The 21,753-nt window shown below is 46.5% G+C and overlaps 1 protein-coding gene across 4 annotated transcripts in view; it reads left to right on the top strand.

Moving 5' to 3' along the window:
* KAT8 (lysine acetyltransferase 8) overlaps window positions 1–21,753 on the top strand; it is a 236,767-nt gene that overhangs the window by 41,038 nt on the left and 173,976 nt on the right. For all 4 annotated transcript variants that reach the window (XM_085618705.1, XM_085618706.1, XM_085618703.1 and 1 more), the window contains exon 4: window positions 13,343–13,396. In XM_085618705.1, the coding sequence (XP_085474831.1) occupies window positions 13,343–13,396 (54 nt within the window). The remainder of the gene's footprint in view (window positions 1–13,342; window positions 13,397–21,753) is intronic.

The raw sequence follows: 21,753 nt of genomic DNA, 5'->3' as shown, positions 1-21,753 counted from the left end.
TTGATACTAGAAGAAGCTTGGGTGCACGACATGGAATTTAAAGTCATATGATTATCATGATATTAAAAGGTAACACAATATTATTCATTCAGATTTGGACTGTGACTAACAGCATGAGTCATTTCATCAGTCTCAAGACGTATAGGTCTGCAAGTTATGATGGCCATGCTATAGGCAACCGTGCAAAAAAAGCTGGTAACAAACACAGTGAGAAATCAGTTTGTTGTGCCGAATAAGTCTGGAGCCTCCTTACCTAGGAGCGTTCTGGCTGACTATAGCTCAAAGTATAGCTCAAAGTCCATGCACCAATTGAGAAAGGGTCACAACAGTTGAGGTTACCTGTTTCTGGTGTGGAGAAGTCTTGCTTTCTGTTTAATTTCAAAAAGTGGTGTAAGTATGTGAGAGCAGTTTCTGTATTTGACCACATATGGGAAGAGGATTTGCTAGTGATGTGGAATCCAGCTGCAACTTCAATGAATTTCTGAAATTGAATAGAAATATAAGCCAACTGGAATTCAGAGCCAAATTAAGGTCGATTCATTTGTGTTAGTTGCTGTGCATCTCAGATTGAGATATCCTTAAATGCCATAGACAGTGACCCCTGATAAGGAGAGTCCAAAATGGAATACCTGTTTAGTTGTATCTAGGTATGACCTTTAGCAATGCTGTAGCATTGCTGCATATATTGATAAGCTCCCGGAGGAAAATAGTATCCATACATGAACACTTATAATGGAAGGTTAGCAAGCCTCTGCCACTTTGATCTCTGCGGCTATTAATTATTCTGTGTGTGGGTTTTGACAAATCCATAACGCCGCTTTTTGGAGATGGCATGGTTAAAGATTATGGCTTTTAGACCAGAAGTGCAGTTCATGATTGTGGACAATCCTTTTGATGGCCAGAAAGTTTTTGACAAGAAACTAGAGGAAAGCCTTTCAAGCAATTCAAACAGCTATATTAAATGCAAGATCCTTTGAGGTCAATGCATAACTGACAACCCTATAAATCAATCGTACAGGCTCCAAAATGAAAGGCATTTTTAGCAGGTGACTAGTTTTCTTCAAAACAGACCAAAAATGTACCGATCTCTCTCATCTTACCCCAACAAAGACAACATCATGGCAAGCCCAGCAGGAAGAGCCTAAGGTGAAGGGGGCAACCAATCTTCAATGTTTGGAGCTAAAGCAAATTAAGCTTTACTTGACCACGATCATTTCTTCCCTCTTGACTCTGCTGGTGGGAAGCATGACATTTTGTTTCTTGAGGAGTGTCAGGATGTAACCGACAGATTGATACTCTGCTTCATTAGACTTAAGCAAGTATTTGAATTCGTGGCAAAACAAACTCCTCAGAGAAAGGAGAAAGAAGACATTTAAAATTCAGACGTGCTGGCATTGGAACATGGTTTGTGAATCTGCTTAAGAGTCATTTTCGTACAAAAGAAATCAGGGGATTGGCAGCCAGTACTGGATCTTCTCAGCAAATTTCTAAAAAACAATAAAATAAAAAATTCAAAGCGGGGATCGTGCCCCGGAAATTATTCCGTTCCTCAAGAAAGTAGATTTCCTTGCTTCTCTAGATGTAGAAGTCCTCAATTTCAAAATTCCAACATGCAAAACACAGGACGGTATTTTGACACTGGTAAGCCTCCATGTCTAGTTCATGGTACTGCTATTTGAACTGAAGTCAGCGTCACAAGTTTTCAAAAAATGCATGGCACAGTAGCAGTTTTTTTTCCGAATGAAGGATTGCATCAATTACTCTTATCTAGATGACTGGTTGATCATGGTCCATACCATTGCTTTTCCCTCATGAGAACATTGGACAATTTTAGACCCCGACTTTGTCGCTTTGTATATTCTGTTTTGTTTGGTTATATCCTTAGTTATGCTTAATCTGCACAGCGCTCTGATACCCTCGGCGGTCATGTTCGCGCTATATAAAACTTTCTAAATAAATAGAATGCTTTGGATATGCTCAAAATGGCTATGCAAATACAAGCTTGGTTTTGGCAGTCCTTATAAAGAAATCAGTTCTGTATTTAAGCAATGGCATTGTAGCTCTGGGAGCAAAAAGTTTCAACAGGAAAGAATCTGTGTTTCCATCTCTGGGAGAGGCAGCAAACTAATATGGCCAGCATCTTATACTATCAAAGCTTCATTGGGAAGCATGTAGTCATTAAGTAACTCCTGTCTCAATGTCTCCCCCACATGAGGACAATTGAAGAACTACATTGGCAGTGGGAGCTAGAAAAAGGAGATTGCGGATGCATAGTTTGATTGCCTGCCAGATTTAAGGCATTATGTTGTTGGAAGGTGAAAAAAAGATGTATAACATTTTCAGAGATCAAACCTCGAACTGGCTAGTTCACAAGTCTTAATTGCAGACACTTCCCTGTTGTGAAAGGGCGTACATGCACACAAACTTTACATCAATAGTCTGTTGACAAAATATAGGTTGTCTTTGTATCAGTCTGCTCAAGATTGAAGTTGTCAGACTGGCTCTGAAAGCTTTAGTTCCAACATTAAGAGATTTGCAAGTCAGGATACGATCAGACACCACCACCATGTATCCTATTCCCAAACCAGCTCAAACTTTGGCTCTGGCCTCTCAAGCACCATCATAAAGTGCCAGGTATACAAATTGATCTAGACAACAGTTATTTGGAGCTGATGTTTCAAAGGTTGAGGTGACACCGATGGCATATGTTTGCAACAAATCAAAACTCTAAATGTTTTCAAAAAGGGGTCACTGCCTAGGATCTCCAGAGGAGGCTTTTGTAATGAAATAGGCCAATTACTCTAATTTCTGCAGTGCTGTACAAGATCAGGAGAGAGCACTTTAAAGTAATCCCGGTGGTTCCTGGTTGGCTGCAACCACATTGGTACACTAAATTAAGCAGCATGTCTATCCAAACTCTGAGTCAGATGCCCGATTGATGTCCTGGAACATGGGACAAATACTTCAACAGATTTCTGCATCCTTTCAGTTGCAGCCTGGCTCATCAAGAATTTGGTCATTTGAAGATACCTGAGGACAACAAGCACATACCCAGAGCAGCTAGAGTGGTGTTCGCTTTTAAGAACTATACTCTGAAATGAAAGTGCTTTGTAATAAGAGCAAGTAAGGAGAAACTGGATCTGCTTATGCCACCCTCCCTGTTAACTCTTTACATTCTGAAATTAGCTAAATCTGGTCTAATATACCTCAAGGGCACCTGGAAGCAATCTAGAGAGACCTTTAAAAAACAAATAAGCACTCTTTATTTTTAGCAGTGCTCATCAAAGAGTTCAAAAGGGGTTTATTCAAATTTTCCCTGCCAAACACAAGTCCATCACTGGCTTATGAGAACAACGCTGTTTTGAGAGCATTAATGAGATCACACATAGAACAAATTCTCAAATCTTCTGTATAGCACCTTTCACATGTGCAGTCACATCATCTACCTGACTGAGTGAGTTACTAGCTCTATCTTGTAAGGCTCCATGTTTCAGTTCTCCAATGACAAGGTAAGGTATATTTCTGGCAAATTGTAGATACATACCTGAAGTTCCAGCAGCATTTCATTTAAATCCCTGTATCTCGCTGCTAGCATTTTTTAAAACCCTGCCATGGCAGCAGAATCATTCTTTTGACGTTAAAGGATGCCTTAAAATCTATCTGCAGAACATCTAACACTTTTATCAACTGGATCACTTATTCATAGTTTACGGCCCTTGAAATGGTAGTACATTTACTACCAAGCAACCTGTATCCACATGAATTGTCTCCCGTATAATGCTTGCTCATCTCTCTTAAGAAGAAACCACTTTATAGAACTGTTGGGTCATTCAAAGAAGTATAGCAACAACGACTGCTGGAATCGCATTCAAATCCGTAAAACCTCGACATTGAGCAAAATGCACATTTCCACAAATCATTACATTCATTGACATACCGACCAGAGAGGAAGCAGCAGTGGGATGAGCAGTTATCTGGAACCTTTTTTTCCCAATAATGCTAGCTTCTTTCCGAGTTTCCACTGTTAAAGTACTGCTGCTAATCTTGAATCAGGCATGTGAATCTATAAAACCCAATGCTGGTAGAATTGTCCCCTGGACTCTTTTTAAATCTGCACGACCCATAATTGAATGTCTCTGCAAAAATTAGGAAAACGCCAGAGCTGGTATTTCCCCCTTATTAGGGTATATTGTAAACAGTGTATGCAGGAAGAAAATACTTTAAAGTGTTCTATTGCTGCATTATTGACCACTGACTGATAAAGTAAACAAAGACAGAAAGGCCATGCGAAAATGAATGTAGACAATTTAATATAAAGTTTTACTTCATGGCTGGACCTTTGCAGAATGTTAAAACGTGAACATATTGCCAGTATTTTTTCTGGAAAAGCTGGCAACCCTAAATGCTGAAGAAGCGAAAGGGTTACAAACCCGTAGTAAGTTCATTTATCTTGCATTGGGGTCTTCCAAAGATTTACATGCCACCTTCCTTCCTCCCATTTCACGAGGTAGAAATTTTGGCAGCTGGGAGGTATGTTACCTCTAAACTGCACGCGAACCCAGCCTCCCTCTTCATGGTGTACAGTCCTTGGCTCCGAGAGTGTCGTAAGTCTGGTTTCAAAGAAATAGTTTGTTTTTAATCTGCATCCGGCCTAGGACCAGCCCATTAAAACAGCATTTTGGTCACTGCGTGTTGCAAAAAGGAATGCCCAATAGGTAGCAGCAGCAGGAGAAGTTCATGGCAATATGTGATCAATTCATCGGGGATTGCTGGTAGAAAAATAAGCCTGGTTCAGTCAAACAGTTTTTTTATCAATTGGGTGGACTTATTCTTTGAAATAACTTTCACGCATCATGTTGCAGAAAGGGACAAATCGTTTTAAAAAAAGCGAATACGCTATGTTTCAGCTTTTCCTTGTCCCGCTGACAAAATCAATCAATCAATCAATCAAGAAATTTGTAAAGCGCGCTACTCACCCGGAGGGTCTCAAGGCGCTAGGGGTAGGGGGGGTCTGCTACTGCTCGAACAGCCAGGTCTTGAGTTGCTTCCTGAAGGAGAGGTGGTCTTTGGTCAGACGGAGGTGGATGGGGAGGGAGTTCCAAGTTGTGGCTGCCAGGTAGGAGAAGGATCTTCCTCCCACGGTGGCTCTTCGAATGCATGGAACGGCGGCGAGGGCGTGGCTGGACGATCGTAGCTGGCGGGTGGGAGTGTAGAAGGTCAGGCGGTTGTTGAGGTACCTGGGGCCCAGGTCGTGGAGGGCCTTGTGTGCGTGGGTGAGGAGTCGGAACATGATTCTCTTGCTGACGGGGAGCCAGTGCAGGTCTCTCAGGTGTCCGGAGATGTGGCTGTGTCGGGGGATGTCCAGGATGAGACGTGCGGAGGCGTTCTGGATGCGTTGGAGTCTTTTCTGTAGTTTGGCTGTGGTTCCGGTGTAGAGGGTGTTACCGTAGTCCAGTCGGTTGGTGACGAGTGCATGGGTGACCGTTTTCCTGGTTTCGGTGGGGATCCATCTGAAGATCTTTCGGAGCATGCGTAGGATGTTGAAACATGATGATGAGACGGCGTTGACTTGTCTGGTCATCGAGAGGGATGAGTCCAGGATGAAGCCTAGGTTGCGTGCGTGGTCCGTTGGTTTGGGTGCGCTGCCCAGGGCAGGGGGCCACCAGGAGTCGTCCCAGGCAGAAGGCGATGATCCAAGGATGAGGACTTCCGTCTTGTCTGATTTCAGTTTCAGGCGGCTGTTCATCATCCACTCGGCTATGTCTTTCATCCCTTCGTGTAGGTTGGTTCTGGCGGTGGCTGGGTCGTTGGTGAGGGAGAGGATCAGCTGGGTGTCGTCGGCGTAGGAGATGATGTTGAGGTTGTGTTGGCGTGCGATGGCTGCGAGGGGGCTCATGAAGACGTTGAAGAGGGTGGGGCTGAGTGAAGATCCTTGTGGTACGCCGCAGATGACTTCGGTGGCCTTGGATCTGAAGGGGGGGAGGCGGACTCTCTGGGTTCTTCCGGCGAGGAACCAGATGATCCACTCTAGAGCTTTCTCTTGGATTCCGATGTTGCTGAGGCGCTGTACTAGGGTGCGGTGGCAGACAGTATCGAACGCTGCGGAGAGGTCCAGGAGGATGAGGGCCGCTGTTTCCCCATTATCGAGTGTCTTTAAATCGTGCATTCAAGGTATTAATTTAAATGGCAATAAAACTCAGCACAACTGAAATTGTAATTTCCATCCCTTGAAAAAAAATACAATTTTTTATTTTGTAAGCCTTATCTAGGTAGTAAACTTTAATTAAGAGAGTTGTATTAAACCAATGTGGCTTTTAAAAGCAAAGCTATGCCATCTGCATGGTGTTTTCAATGGTTTATTCAGTATAAATAGGGGCCATTGCAAAACTCTGGTGTTTATCGATTTTACCCTTGGGCATTCGGTGTAGAGGAGGTAAACTCAAAGAAGCACTCTGAGCACTGGTTCTTGTTAGCTGTCTGCCCCAGAGCTGCTCTCGAGGCTTAAACATATGCGATTGAAACGTGATTCACATCACGTGTAATAATTACTAATTAATAGGTGTTTATTGTGAGAAAGTGCCCTCTTTCTGCATGGTTACTCCCACTTTTTGCTGAATTGCTGATGTACTTTGACTGAGTGTGCCCTGGGCTCCTGCTAATCAGGTACCCAGGGCCTATGTTCTTTCCCTAAAACTGCATTGAAGCCTAAACCCAACTGGCATCTCTGGCCACAGGTCAGCCCCCGGTAAATGTTCCCACAGGTACCCAGGGCACTGTGACCAGAGAAGGCCACTAAGAGCTGCAGCACCTATTGTGCCACCCTTAGAGGGCCTATACCCTTACACACACACACTGCCTTTGCAGGCTGCGTGTTTTGGTGCAGAACAAAGTGAAGAGTCGGCATGGCACACATCTCTGTGTGCCATGCCTACAACCCACTGCTCTGGCATAGATCAGTCACCCCTCTAGCTGGGTGCACTGTACCAGTGGTGAGGTTACAGGTGCATGAGCCCTGTACCCCATTCAGTGTCTAATTCCATTCTTTTACATTGTAAGTGCAGTGCTGCCTGCAACTGGTCCCCTCTGGTTCTGACCCCCACTTTGGGCTGGAGAACCAGCAGGAAATACAAGTCAGGAAGAGAGGTGTGCCCACCTTTACCAACTCCACCCCTCAGGTGGGGGAGGCGAGGTGAAGCACAACTCTTGGTCCACGCCATCTTGAAGATGGGGGGACTCAGCCAACCAGGGACAGGCTCATGCCCCCTCCCACTGGAGGGTGGCATAATAGGGGGTGTACCCACCCAAGGGAAGGGCCCCATTGGTTCCTGCCTTTAACCTACCTGTAACGCCCCTAAATCTAGTATTTAGGGGCACCCCTGAACCTTGCTTCCACAGACAAGAACTGCAAGAAGAAGAAGGACCGAACAGCCGTGCAGCAGCTAACAAGAGGAAGACGCCCATTGACTTAGCCCCACCCCTACCAGCCTGTCTCCCCCTCGAACCTGCTCCTGAGAAATCCCAGTGTGTCCTGCCGCCAGCAACCTCAAAAACCCTGGAGGACCTGCCTGCCTTCAACTACAAAGACTCTGTCTCCTGTGAACACCGGATTTCTTCATCTGCAACCTCTGGCTCCGGCCGGACACCGCGGATCCGCCCCACTCTGCACCCACCGTCCACGGCACGAGCTTGAGGTAGCAAACACCACGCGAAGGTCACCCCGGCGAGCCTGACCTGAGATCCGGCGACCCCTGACCTGCCTCAAGCCTCCAGCCGACGCCTGCAGCCTAAATCCAGAACATCCCCCCCAACCGCGACCAGGAGCTGGTAAGAAGATCCGACCCCAAAAGGCACCCCTGCACCCGATGCCCCATGGCCTTTTGTGCCCAAACCGACGGTACCTGGCCATCCCCTAACTTCCCAACTTATCTCTCGAAGTGGTGGTCGCACCCAGAAAACCTTCGTCCCTGAGCCTGCAGCGCCTCTGCAAACCGGAGGTTCCCCATTGAAACCAACAGGGCGCCCTACGTCGAAACAGCACCCTGCCACCCTAGTGCTGCTCAGGGTGCACCTTTGGTGCTACTTTGTTTCCCCATTTTCCCTGAGCTAAAGTCCAGGAGCTTTGCTCCCACAGCCGAGTGGCCTGCTAGCAAGCAGCTACCAAATAGAGAGTGAGGTGTTATCTAACTTTACCTCTGCCTACCTTTGGGGTTCCACTGGACTCTGTGCTCACTACACCCCACTTTGGTGTAGTATATGCAGAGCCAGCTTCCTACATTTATCTAGTGTGATTAGTGATTTAACAGTGAAAGAGCCCCAAATATCACTTTTTTTTAGAACACAAAAGAGCGTCTTATTTCGTTCAAAGTGCTGCTTACTCTTGCAAACAAATTTCCATCTATTGACAGGAAAGTCTATTCCTCCTTCTAATAAGCGTTTTTGCAATGCAGCCCCTCCGTACATTAAAACACAGCTCTTAAAGCCCACCGATTATGAAATGATCACAGCTAATATCATTGAACTATTCCAAACCATTAAAAAGTAATGCTCTTGTAAAAATGTTTGCATTTGAACATAGTGTTAAGCGTTTTCTGAAAGTTACGAATAGCATAAAAATGCATAAGTGAATCATCTTTGCAGTGCATTGTTTCCTCTGAACTTTAAATATTTTCAGTTTAACACACAATAGAATCACTTTCAGAATTGATAGTATTTTTGTGTAAAGAACGACCTTGTTTTCAGTATTTGGCAAACTGCTCTCCCTTTTAATGCACTGCTTACATTGTTCCTTTCTCGTGCTGGAGTCTGTGCCTAAACACAAGTATCTCTAGTTGTACAAAAGATTGTGGATGTCTTGAGAGGGTGGCTCTTACTCTGCCCTCTTTCACTCTCATTATGTCATTCAGGGACCCTGCTATTGTATTTCCGTCCCTCCCCTCCCTCCCAATCTGAACGAATATTTCAATGCAAAGTCAGTTGAGTAGATGTGCCACACCAGCAAAGGGGTTGATGCTAAGCTCCAGAAGTACACGCCCCCCATAGGCCTCTATAGGCCACAAATAACGTTAAGAATGTGCAAGCCTCACCTATCCGATATTGCGGCTTCATACAGAACACCGAGGATTCTTAAGATGTAATCCTCCGCCTTGTAATGAGAACACAACAAAAGAAGCCATTCTCAAATGTTATCCTTCAAGCAAAGTGTTATTTTTTTGTTTGAATCTGTTTATTGAAACTAAGTGTCATGATTGACATCCCTTTACCATACCCGACCAATTTTTCTTAAGTCTTCAATATAAGAAGCACTTACGTATCCATCATAATTGTACATCGTGGGAGAAACTGTATGGTAAACTAAAACAGTGGCGCATCACGTTAATATCGCTTAATATATTCAGTGCCAAAATAGATGTGAGGCATACAATTTAAACTCTGAGATGTAACACAGCAATAAACATAGTATAGTGCAAGGACACCTAAATATTGTGTACCAAGCATGTTTCCAAAGAGGTATGTTTTACTAGAGAATCCCCAGTGCAGACAAGAAAAAAAGAGACATTACTTTTCTGTCAACAGCAACAATGAAAATGAAAGAGGGGAAAGGGAGAGAAATCCAATTTGAAAAAAGAGGGAAAAAGAAAACTTGGTGCATCTCAACTTACAGTTGCTGCAGAAACCCATACATCTTCCCAAATGTCACATTCAAAATATGTGTAGTGTAGTGCTTGTAAGTGAGGCATGATCAGGGGGGGGAGGAGAAAATTTAGCAAGGGGCCAACAAACGTCGAGGTGATCTCATCAACATGGAACTAAAAGGTGAGGGGGAAGGGACACTCCAATAACTCTGTTGCTTATTACGACAGGTTATTAGTCGTATCGATGGGTTCTAGTACACCGTCCCCCACTCAGTTTGCATGGAAAGGTAGTAGAATGGCGTCCCAGGAAGCAGAAATGGGATATTTCTCAATCCGAATGTACCTTCTCTATGAAGGGCGCACTTTCAGCTTGTGCCATGTTGTCCATTGAACGCTCTCAGGCAATAAAAGTCGGGCGTGTATGAGATTGCCATCCCTATGTAATAAGGCGTTTAGCAACTATAAATCCTAGACCCGGGAAATGAGAGTTCACTTTGTATCTTTTGGACCTGCAGGCGTATCTTCCAATGATGTAGATTGAAGCGCTCTGTACAAGTGGATAATGCTATTGTGGCGGCATGCCAATATGTGTGCAGTAAGGGTCAGGCCCACAGCATATGTAATAGATCTGCATCAGTACATGTGCATCTGTGGCATGCAGTGCTTGTTGCGTGGTAATATCTGTTGATGTTGGCAGAGGTAAGATAGGCCCTGTGTGGTATGTAGAAAAGAAAGAGTTTAAAATGGGCATTTGGTGGGATGTGACAGGGACTCTCTAGTATTGCGCTCCATTCCTGGTCAGTACAGGGACGGGTCAAGTCCGTTTCCAATCGATGACACAGAGTGATAAGTTGCGGGGCAGTGTGGTAGAGTAGAGCTTCGGCAAACCAGCGTGTGAGGTGTCTGCCCCCACCTATCACTTGTAAGTATTGGACTATGAGGTGTGTTGGAGGTTCTGATGTTATGTCACCCCAGTGCTGGTAGTGTGCCCAGTAATGATTTGTGAAGTATAAACTGGCCTGTGGGTAAACTATCTTCCTCCATTGAAGTGTCATAAGGGTGGTAACAATCGCTCTTGGTATAAGTCGCCCAAAGTACTTATTCTCGCTGCATGTCACACCTCCAGTTCCGCCACCGTTTTTGATCCGGACGTCCTGGGAGTACCCAGTAAGGCCAGTCCCGGTTTGTATGGGAGAACCTGTTAAGTGATATGTAGGCATCAGCTATAGCATCTATATGCCACTCCCAGTAGTAGTGAGTCAGGTGTACTTAGCCTCGCACAGGGGTGAAACTGGTGTGCTATATCCGTTGAGGATTGCTCCGGTATGGTTGTAGCTGTGTCCGATAGGTGTAACCCCCCGCTAGCCTTTGCAATCCATTAGGTTTTAGCAGCAAGGTAATAATGTTCAAATGGGGGGGGACTGCTAGGCCGCCCATGTTGGTGGGGGGCAGAGTTTTGCTAAATCAACCCTACATCTCAATTTATTCCAAATGAAGTCACCTGTTTTTTGAATTTCTGAAAAAACGTAGCCGGTATGTATATGGGTAGGTTGGTGAAGAAATATAGTAAACGGGGCAGTGCTGTGATTTTTAAGAGAGACACTCTTCACATGACTGCTAAAGTTAATGTGCACCAATGAGCACGGAGCGCAGTGATTGCCCACAGTACATTTCCCTCAGACAAATCTGTCATACTATGATATATTTGAATGCCCAGACATTTGAATGTGCGCATATAGAGAACACTAGACTTCAGAGTTGACGGAGGGGTCAAGGTATACGCCACTGAATTCTCTAGTTGCGTCCTTGGGTTGCGTAGGGGTTAGTTCGCAGTTTTGACAAAAGGGTCCCTGGCAGGATAATTTGCAAAAAATCCAGGTGATCGTGGAGCTTGCTCAAATCGCATCCACCATGCTAGCCATCTTAGCCACTAGCAAAATGTTATGTGTTAGTGAGGAATGAAAGCGACCTTTCATAACAGGACTGGGTACTCACTTTGGTTAACATTATTAGCAGCCCAGTCAGCCCAGTGAAAAGTAGCATACTGACTCGGTGAGCTGCATTATTTAAGTATTTTCTCCTTCAATAAATTCTAAATGTCAATTACACATCCGATGACCGGTATATTTCTCTGAGAAATTGAAATAGATTCAACATAGCAACTTTAGAGCCAAGTATCTAACAAGCAATCCAAAAGAATATAGCATTATGTGAACACAAACATAATGCTATTGTTTTACACTCTGCTAAAACATTTGGGAATTATATGCAGGTTATACTGATGTTTTCCCCATATGTATGTTTAGTAAACTGTTTGAAGAAGTAGAATTAATTTCATTTGCCTGCGAGATAACTCCGCAAGGTAAGCACTTAATGCAAAGGATATAATCTACAGATTGACGTACTAGGTGAAGGCTCACCCCACCATTCTTCCATGATTGATAAAATTAGTACAATTGAGTAGTAATGTGAACATATTATTTACAGAAGTTTGAAATGAGTAAGAAGTGGATAGCAAGTACAATACAAAAGACTTAACGATTACTTTTCCAGCACCTTCGGTATTATCAATGTGGACTGGACATGAGTAGTGTGCTGGCAGGTGTGGTACAAAAATAGTGTAACCAAAAATATTGGCTGACTTAAACATTGTGCCCTAAGTGATAAAACACCAACATCCAATGGCCAATATGTTTGTGAATAATATGTAGGATGCAATATTATGGTCGAACAATATTTTTCCTAGTGATATTCTAACATACTGCTGTCTAAACCTCCAATGTCTGGCCATTTAGTCCAAAATGAGTGTTCGTTTGTACATTTGATTACATTTTCGTAGCATTAGAGGATATACTCTCTGCTTGTGTGCACACTTTATAATTAGGGAGCATATTGGTTGGAACCCTCTATAAAGGAAAGAGCTGTAGGGCCTGCCACTTGATTGGCTGTAGTTCGCATTATGGGGACTGGTTGTATGTAGTCTAGTGCCACCGCACGATGGAGAATAATTCAAGCATGTGAATTTGTGAAAGGTACCTATGCTGGAGGACCGAAGTAACAGTTAAGTATTTCCCTTCTACTTTCCTCCCTATGGCCCTTTGAGAGTTAACTCACCCCCACATTCCTGGCCTTCTGCTGGAATTTGGCAGGGAGTGAATTAGACAAGGCTGTCAGTGGGGTGGCGTTAAAGGCAGCAGTACAGCACTACATTGCTCCTCTCCTTTGAACCATTAGCTAAGGGTCTTTTGCATCTTTATTTGGGCCTGAAGGGGTGTGCGATGTTCTTGCCTAGGCTTGGGGGTAAGGAGGTAGGTGTGCTAACCCCCAGTACCCTTTTCACCCTACACAAGGACCCTTTCTTCTTCCTTTTTGACCTTTGACAGCTCTTTTGGGCTGAGAGATGATGATGGGGGGGACACTTAATTTTAGGCTAGCAGATATAGAAGCATGGTGAGTGCATGGTTCCACAAGATCAGAAGAAAAGCATGGAGGGTTCTTTGGACATTTATGAAGGTACTTGCATTGTCCTCTGGAAATTGACCCCCTTGTATTCTCAGTTTAAATTATTTACGTTCTCATATGTTTCATAGCAAAATTATTCTGTTAATCGAAGTCTAGACTGAATAATTATGAATAAACACATGATCGAACATAATTGTTGTATATATTTTTTGTGTCTGACCACCACTACTATTTTCCTTTGTTTTCAGACCTATGCAGAGATGGACCCCACCACAGCAGCCCTGGAAAAAGAGCATGAAGCGGTCAGTAGAGCTCTGCACTGGTCTCAGTTGGAGGTGCTGGGGGGGGGGAAGGGGGGGTTTGGAGGTGGGGGGGGGGTTGTTCCGAATATACATGCTGAGGTTTGGGGGTCTAGGGTGAATTAATGCTCATTCAGATGTGAGATGGTCTTCAAATCATTCCTTGGGGAATGCACATGCTTTATGGAATTTTTATTGCATGTTCCTTTGCAATTTATTTTCCTTTTTTTCGAGACTTTGGGGCAGATATACGACTGTTTTTTGCGGTCGCAAACGGGAATTTAGCCCATTTGCAACTGCAAATAAGGTCAGCCCCATGTAAAAACTATATTTTGCGAGTCGCTATCCTATTAGCGACTCGCACAATATGGTTTGCGAATCGCTATTAGGAAGGGGCATGCCAAGGGCGGCCCTTCCTAATAGCGAGTGCAAATGGCATGTACCATTGTTTTGCGACCGTATTTGAAGTAGCAAAACACTCGCAGTTAACCACCCTTTTCAAAAGGGTGGTAAACCATTCGCAAACGGGAAGGGGTCCCAAGGGGACCCTTTCCCCTTTGTGAATGGGTGCAATTTTTTTTAAGAGTAGGGAATGGTCCCAGGGACCACTGCCTGCCCTTAAAAAATGAAACTGAAAATTTTCATTTTTCGTTTTTTAAATGCATCCCATTTTCCTTTAAGGAAAACAAGGTGTATTTTTTAAAAAACTGCTTTATTGAAAAAGCAGTCACAGACATGGTGGTCTACTGACCCCGACAGGCCAACATCCCGGTGAGTGCTAGCTATTCCCAATGGGGTTGCAAATTGTGCTTGCCTCTTGAATACAGATGAGGCATGCAATTTGCGACCCCATTTGGGAATCGCAAACAGTGTCTGAGATACTGTTGTACATTGCATTCTGCGAGTCGCAAAGCAACGCAGTTTGCCAGTTGCAAAATGCATGCTTTGTACATCTGGCCCCTTATTTCCACTTGAAACGATTTCCTATTCTGATGACATAAAAGCCGCTGGTTGGTCCTGTGTCTTCTCAATTATAGGCAACAGGTTATTGATTCTGCTTACTGGATGGGGGGGGGAGGGTGGGAAGGGCTGTAGCTTTCGCTGATATGCAAACTGGTTGTTTTGGTGACCTGCAGCAGTGAGATGTCGGCTTAATATTACTCAAGAAACATGACTTGAATATTTTGGCTTCTAGACACCTATATTTGAAAAGAAAAGGAAGTTAGCCAATTATTCTGAATGAATGGAACTCTGTCCATTAAAGCTGAGAACCATGGACGACCCAAACATCATACATGTCTCCAGAAACAGAAATATTTTATAAACCTTGTTTTTTCAATATATATTTAGTATTTTACGTCTCCAGATTTTTGGGAAGGGTTTTGTTTCCTCTATATCACTTTTTTGGCTTTTACCTGAAAAACAGGCCATTTTTAGGTCTCGCGCCTGCATTGCAGTGCGTAGCACTGCTCGCGCAGCGCGAGCCCTCTTGTACGGGCTTTAGAAAGCTACCCACACGCTCGTGCGTGTGGGTTTGCTTTCCCCGTCTTCCATTGGCTTTCGCGTGCTTTTTTTTTTTTTAAACGGCACGCGATTGGGAAAAGGCAGGACAATGTCCCGCCTTTGAAACGCCCATTCCCGACAGTGGCTAGCACGTGCAGCAACGCGCGTTCGTCTTGCTGCCACGCTCCCTCCCCCCTCCTCTGTGGTGCGCGCACACCGCTAGTTGTTGACTATCACGATCGCTTAATCGCGGCACCCGCGCTTTACTTTTAACTTTAAAAGTAAAGCGCGGGTGCCGCGATTATACCGAAAGTAAAGAAATAGATTTTTTTTTCTAATTCTTTACTTTTGGTATAATCGCAGCATCCGCGCTTTACTTTTAACATTTAAAGTAAAGCGCGGGTGCCGCGATTATACCAAAAGTAAAGATATAGATTTTTTTTAATATTTCTTTACCTTTGCCATAATCGCGGCACCCGCGCTTTACTTTTAACATTAAAAGTAAAGCGTCGGTGCCACGATGCTTGTTGTTTTTCCCCTCACTCGTTGATCTTTTTCTTTTTAGGCACATGTAAAGTTGATTTCCCAGACGCAAACAAGCTCCACTTCCTTCATCTAATAGTCAGCCCAGGTAATTGTTCTCGTGGCTATGTTTTCTAGTTTACTATTCTGTTCTATATTCCTGCTACAATAAAAATGTATTCATTCCCTTTTAGAGGGAAAGTACTTGAGTTTAGTTTTGGAAGGGCTAAAAGGACTCTAGGCAAACCCTCCCATCCTGGAGTCATATCCCTGTCCTGCACTCTATCCATGGCTGTTTCTGGGGACATGACGGTGTCTGTCAGTGAGCGTCTGCTAGGACTTGTCTCTAGCTGCATGTCAGAGCCTCTCTGTCGGTTTCTATCAGAGCCTTTTAGTGGCTGTCCATGTCTGTTGCTTTTTGCAGTCCTCCTGTGCCTACTTCTGGTGTTTGTAAGTGATTCTGGCGGGATTCGGTGCGCTGCCCCCTGCTTTGAAAGTGAATATGTCAGCTCCTCACTACGGTCGTCAGTCAGCATGAGTTTGACTGTGCCTGTTGCCAATCTTTGTCTGCCCCTCACCTTGGCGCTCAGTGCCTGTCTGTCTCCATCTCCTCCTCTCAGCCTTAACTTTTACCACCTAGTGTTTCTGTTTGCCTGTGATTCAACATGCCCCCCCAGCCATTCCATCAACTAGAGCCCTCACAGGCCTGCCCCTTTCCTCGCTGTCTCAGCTTGTGTGAGCCTCTCCCTTCCGCCCGGCGGCCCTCCTCAGCTCTGTCTTTACCCGCCTCTGTCACACGCTGTTTCATGCCATCGGCCAATCCCTGATTCCACCGTCCTGCCCATACTGCCTCTCTGGGTGTTCTGTCTGTCAGTGTCTCTCTGTCAAACCCTGCCCTTCTCCAGCGACCCTCCAATGGTCTTCCGCCTGTCCATGGTCGCTCTCTTCCCCCATCCGGTCTGTCCACGTCCCATCTGAGTCTGTCTAACCACGTCACTCCCGCCGCAGCAATTTCCACCCTCCAGTTGAAATCGTATGTCAGACCCTTCCCCTCTATAAATATCTGGGGTGCGAACCTAGCACCCTTTCCCAAGATTCTTGTCAGCCCATGCTCGCCCCGCCCTCCTCCACTGTCTCGGTCGGACCCTGGACCCCTCCATCTGAGGTGATCTGTCTACCACACCAGACTATGCTCCTGCCCATGGACTCCCTTCGCCAGGTTTGCCCCGGGCTGCCCACCGCCCCCACCCTCTGTCTCCTGCCCTCCAGCAGTCGCTGTCATTTCAGATATTTTCGGTTGAGGAGCGGCATATTTTATATGAAATTCAGCTCAGACTGATGGCTATCAGTCGGAGTGTGTGTGTGTTGGGGGAGGAGGGGCGTTTCAAAGGAGATGGGGGAGTGAAGGTGCATACCTCAAAACAAAAGGCTAGCATTTTGACAGCAGAGAGGGGCGAACTGACCACGGCTGCTGCCCATTCCTGGTTATCTCTGGAGGTAATCGAACAGGGAACGTGAAAAAACAACGTACAATGGTAACTTCTTTGCAATTTCCACTTGCACCATGCCTACAGGTCTACAAAATATGATCATAATTAGAGATTCTACAGTCCTCTTTAAGCAGACTGCATCGGCCCACCACAATCGCATTAGAAACTTTATTCGCAGCAAAACGATGTTCTAAATAACCAAGAAACGGACTTTAGAAAGCAACAACAATTAATAATAATACGATCAAGCCACGAAATCAAAGCCCCTGTTGTATGCAACAGAAATGCTGTGCTGACTCATCACATTTCGGACGAGCTAATGGATTGTTTGCGCTAGAGGTAGCCTCCACACTCAGTTCTTAATGGAGACAAGCTCCAAACATGCCAGGGCACCTCCCGCCTCTGGAAGATTTCAGGCATTTTAAGTACGTAGTGGTTTCTCATTACCTACCCTATATTGGTACATTATACGGTTCCAGTCGAACCCTCTTTCTCATATTTCCTACCACTCCATCACCAGTGTCTATACCTCTTTAAAATGCAACCAGGGAACGGATCAATGACAGCTTCTGAATTTGCCTCCAGTATATGTACCCAATGTACCGGTCAAGGAACTGACTGCAGGAAATTGTTAAAGGTATGCTTCATCTACATCTGTCCATAAGAGTTCCATTTTTAAATGGCACTGTATTTTTATAAGGGCACGCTTGCACAGTTCATAATTTATGTTTTGCAGCGTGAATCTTTCTGGATTCACTATGCTGTGCATTATTCCGCGATCTTGTGGTTGGGTCCGGATTCGTAGTCTTTCCTTTGTTATTTTTGTTGTTGTTTTTTTGTAGCCCAGGTGGGCGGCGACGACCCACCATTTGGTGCACCTCCCGTGACGTCGTCGTGCTTCCTGCGGAAGTCCCACCTTTGGGGCGCCATCTTCAGATTCTTTTTTCCGCCGTTGGGTCTGGATCGTCATCGGGAAGCTCCAGGATTTCAATCGAAGGAAGAAGAAGAAAAAGCGAGTTTCGTCGATAAAGAACTATGAAGAGATCACAGGAGAGGAATATATTACATCCGGAGCGCGAAGAAGGAAGAGTTCCACCTTTTTCTTCGACGCCCTTGGAGAATGCGCACTCAGAGGCCCTGAGCGCAATGGACAAGATGCCATTCAAATTCTGCCCTAACTGCCACCACAAGTTCGCGCAGAAGGACCAGCATCCGGTCTGCAATCTCTGCCTACCGGTCGACCACCTGAGCAAGGACTGCAACGCCTGCTCTGCCTTCGCGCCGAAGACGCTCCGGGTGAGAGAACGTCAGAGAAGAGCCAACGTCAACATGGAAGGCAAGGGTAAGGCCCCGTCGCTCTACGATCTGGGCCTCTCCACAGACGATGAGGACAACGTCGCCGAGGGACCCGAAATCTTCACGGTCGTAGAGACCGACAAGAAAACTCAAGACGAGGTAAGAGAGTCGTCGAGTTCAAAACACCCGAAAATGCCTCGAAAACCCGAGGGTGACTCGAGGAAATCTGAGTCAAAGTCCACAAAGGGAGCTCCGGCGCCGAAAATTTCGACGACCAAGGGTGGAGCCATGGACAAGAGGCCGAGCGGATCCTTCGAAAAGGACTCCCTGGTGCCGAAAGACGCCGAAAGGCTCAGTTCGTCGAAGACAACCCATGAAACGGGGCGCTCGATGCAGAAAGACAAGCCAGCGTCGACGCAGGCTCCGTCGAAGAGGCCCGCGGTCGACGCCGAAAGCACAATATGGTGGTCAGGAGCGCAGCAACAGCCTTCGGCGTTAAACTGGACGAGGAGAGGCCGAAAGCCGATTTCCTCCTCGAGACCCTGCTCCCCATCCAGACGAGGAGCCAATTCCTTCCCATGCTACAAAGTGTAATGAATCAGGGAAGAGAGGCCTTTAAGGAACCAGCGACTTGACGTTCGATCACGCCCAGGACGGAGAAGAAGTATAAGCACTCTTCTCTGGACCCCCTTACATCAAGGGTACTATCACGGCCGACTCCATCATAGCTTCCACGGCCAGGAGAAGGGCCAACGTGCCAGCGACTTCGGGGCCACCACCCGATAAAGAAAGCAGGAGGATGGACCTCACAGGAAGAAAGGTCGAGAGGAACGCCGCAATGCACTGGCGCATGGCGAATTCCAATGCGCTTCTCAATAGACACCAGTACCAGCACTGGGACGAGATGGGGGAACTAGTAAAAAACCTCCCCGAAGAGTACCGCCAAAGAGCCTCCCACCTGGTGGAAGAAGGTAAAAACATCGCCAACTCTTGCATTAAGACAGCGTTGGACGGGGCCGAGACTTCGGCCAGACTAATGGCCATAGGGGTCACCGAGCGAAGACATGCATGGCTAAGAATCTCTGGATTCAAACAGGAGGTGCAGAACAACATTCTTAGCACCCCCTTCAACGGGGAAACACTGTTCGGAGCAACAGTAGACGAGAAACTCACCCAGCTGAAAAAAGAGAACGAGACGGCGAGGTCCATGGGGGCCCTACAGCTCAGGGGGATGAGGAGAGGCAATCCCTCTAGGAGACCCTACGGTCGGGGAGGAAGTCAGCAGGGAGCGTCGCACCAGACGTTCCAGCAAGGTCAGCAGGGTGATAGTCACGGACAACAAGGTCAACAGAAGCAAAACTGGCAGTACCAACCTCGGGGCCAGTCCTTTCGCGGGAGAGGGAACGGACGTGGCCAGAGGAGAAGAGGCGGTGACCAACCCTCATCCAAGTGACTCGGCACGCAGGAGGACGCCCACCCACGACATACCCCCAGGGGTGAGGCGCAATGCAGTAACATCAGGGGGGAGAGGAGACTCAAAAGCCTACGAGCATCCAACGCCAGTAGGCGGAAGACTGAGTCTCTACCTTCAGGAGTGGCGACGTATAACCACAGACAAGTGGATACTGAACGTCATGCAATACGGATACTGCGTGGATTTGGAGAAAAGACCTCCAAACAGAAAACCAAAAAGAAGGCAGCGCTCGGGTCAAGAGCTTGCCCTACTCAGAGAAGAAACGCTGAAACTTCTAGAAAAAAGAGCCATAGAGGCAGTGCCGTACAGAGAACGGAACAAGGGGGTCTACTCGAACTACTTCGTGGTACCGAAAGTAGACGGAAACCTCAGACCCATCCTGGACCTGCGATACCTAAACAAATTCATCAGAACACAGAAGTTCAAAATGACTTCGCTGCAGGAGGTGCTGCCCCAAATAAGGGACGGGGACTTCATGGCCACCGTGGACCTCAAGGATGCCTACCTGCACATTCCAATAAACAGAAGACACAAGGGTCTCCTAATTACCAGTTCACAACCCTGGCCTTCGGGCTAAAATCAGCGCCAAGGGTTTTTACGAAATGCCTGTCGGCAGTCGCAGCCCACCTACGGAGGGAGGGGATTCATGTCTACCCCTACCTAGACGACTGGCTGGTCAAAGCAGACACACGCGAGAAGTGCGAGAGACACGCAGCACGCGTGACAGACACTCTGACGAACCTGGGGTTCTCGATACACTGGGGGAAGTCATCGCTGGAACCAGAGCAGGTGAAGATTTTCCTGGGAGCAAAAATCAACACCCTAAACAGCACAGTGGTGCCCAGCGACAGGAGAACAGATGCCCTACTGAAGGAGACGCGTCTCTACCAGAAGGGGCGAGCTCTGACAGTGAGGTCAGTGAGCAAGATCATGGGGATGATGGCGTCGTGTATCCAGCTGGTGCCGAATGTACGCCTGCACATGAGACCATTCCAAGAATGGCTACAACAGCAATGGTCACAAGCAAGCGGGAGTTGGGAGGATCTAGTGGTTGTTACGCACGCAGTGCAGGAGGAGATGACTTGGTGGAACAGAGACAACATGACAGCAGGGAAGAGCCTGACACCACCAAACCCAACAATGACCATTACCACGGACGCATCTCAAAAGGGATGGGGAGCGCACATGGACAATCTCAGAGTGAGGGGTCTGTGGGCTCCAGCAGATGCGGTACGCCATATCAATTACCTCGAATTGAAAACCAGCCTGCTAGCCCTGAAGGCGTTCCAGAGACACCTGTACAACCAGAGAGTGTTGGTTCAAACAGACAACACCACGGCAATGTTCTATATCAACAAGCAGGGGGGGACTCAATCGTTCCCCCTCTCCTCTCTGGCACAGGAGATTTGGAGATGGGCCATACCTCTCAGGATAGATCTACTGGCAATTCACCTCCCAGGCAAAGACAATGTGGAGGCAGACTGGCTAAGCAGGCAGACCTCGGCATCGCACGAGTGGGAGCTCAATGGCCACGAAACGCAGAAGCTTTTCCAGAGATGGGGAACTCCCACAATAGACCTGTTTGCAACACGCCAAAATGCCAAAGCTTCGCGTCCAGGCAACCAGAACAGCAGTCCCTGGGGAATGCCCTATGGATAAGCTGGTCAAGGACATTTGCCTACGCCTTTCCGCCGATACTTCTGTTACACAGGGTGCTCGACAAGTGCAGAACCAGCAACATGACACTGATCCTAGTGGCTCCACAGTGGGCAAGGCAGACATGGTTCTCCCAAATTCAGGAAATGGCGCAAGGCAATCCCCACAGGTTCACGAGAAGAAGGGACCTGTTCTCCATGCAAAACGGAGAGGTCCTACATCCAGAGCCAGAGAGCCTCAGCCTGGCGGCATGGCTCCTGAAGACCTAGAGTTCGCTCACCTTAGATTGCCTCCAAGCACTATGCGGGTGCTGCGGGAGGCAAGAAAACCAACTACACGCAAATGCTACAGCGCGAAATGGCAGAGATTTACTATGTGGTGCAGGAAGAATGGGCTGCAAAATACAATGACAAGAGACT

Source organism: Triturus cristatus, chromosome 7, assembly GCF_964204655.1.
Source record: "Triturus cristatus chromosome 7, aTriCri1.1, whole genome shotgun sequence".
In the NCBI taxonomy this organism is placed as follows: domain Eukaryota; kingdom Metazoa; phylum Chordata; class Amphibia; order Caudata; family Salamandridae; genus Triturus; species Triturus cristatus.
Note: the sequence above shows the minus strand (reverse complement) of the source record. Positions and strands in the feature narration are given on the sequence as shown.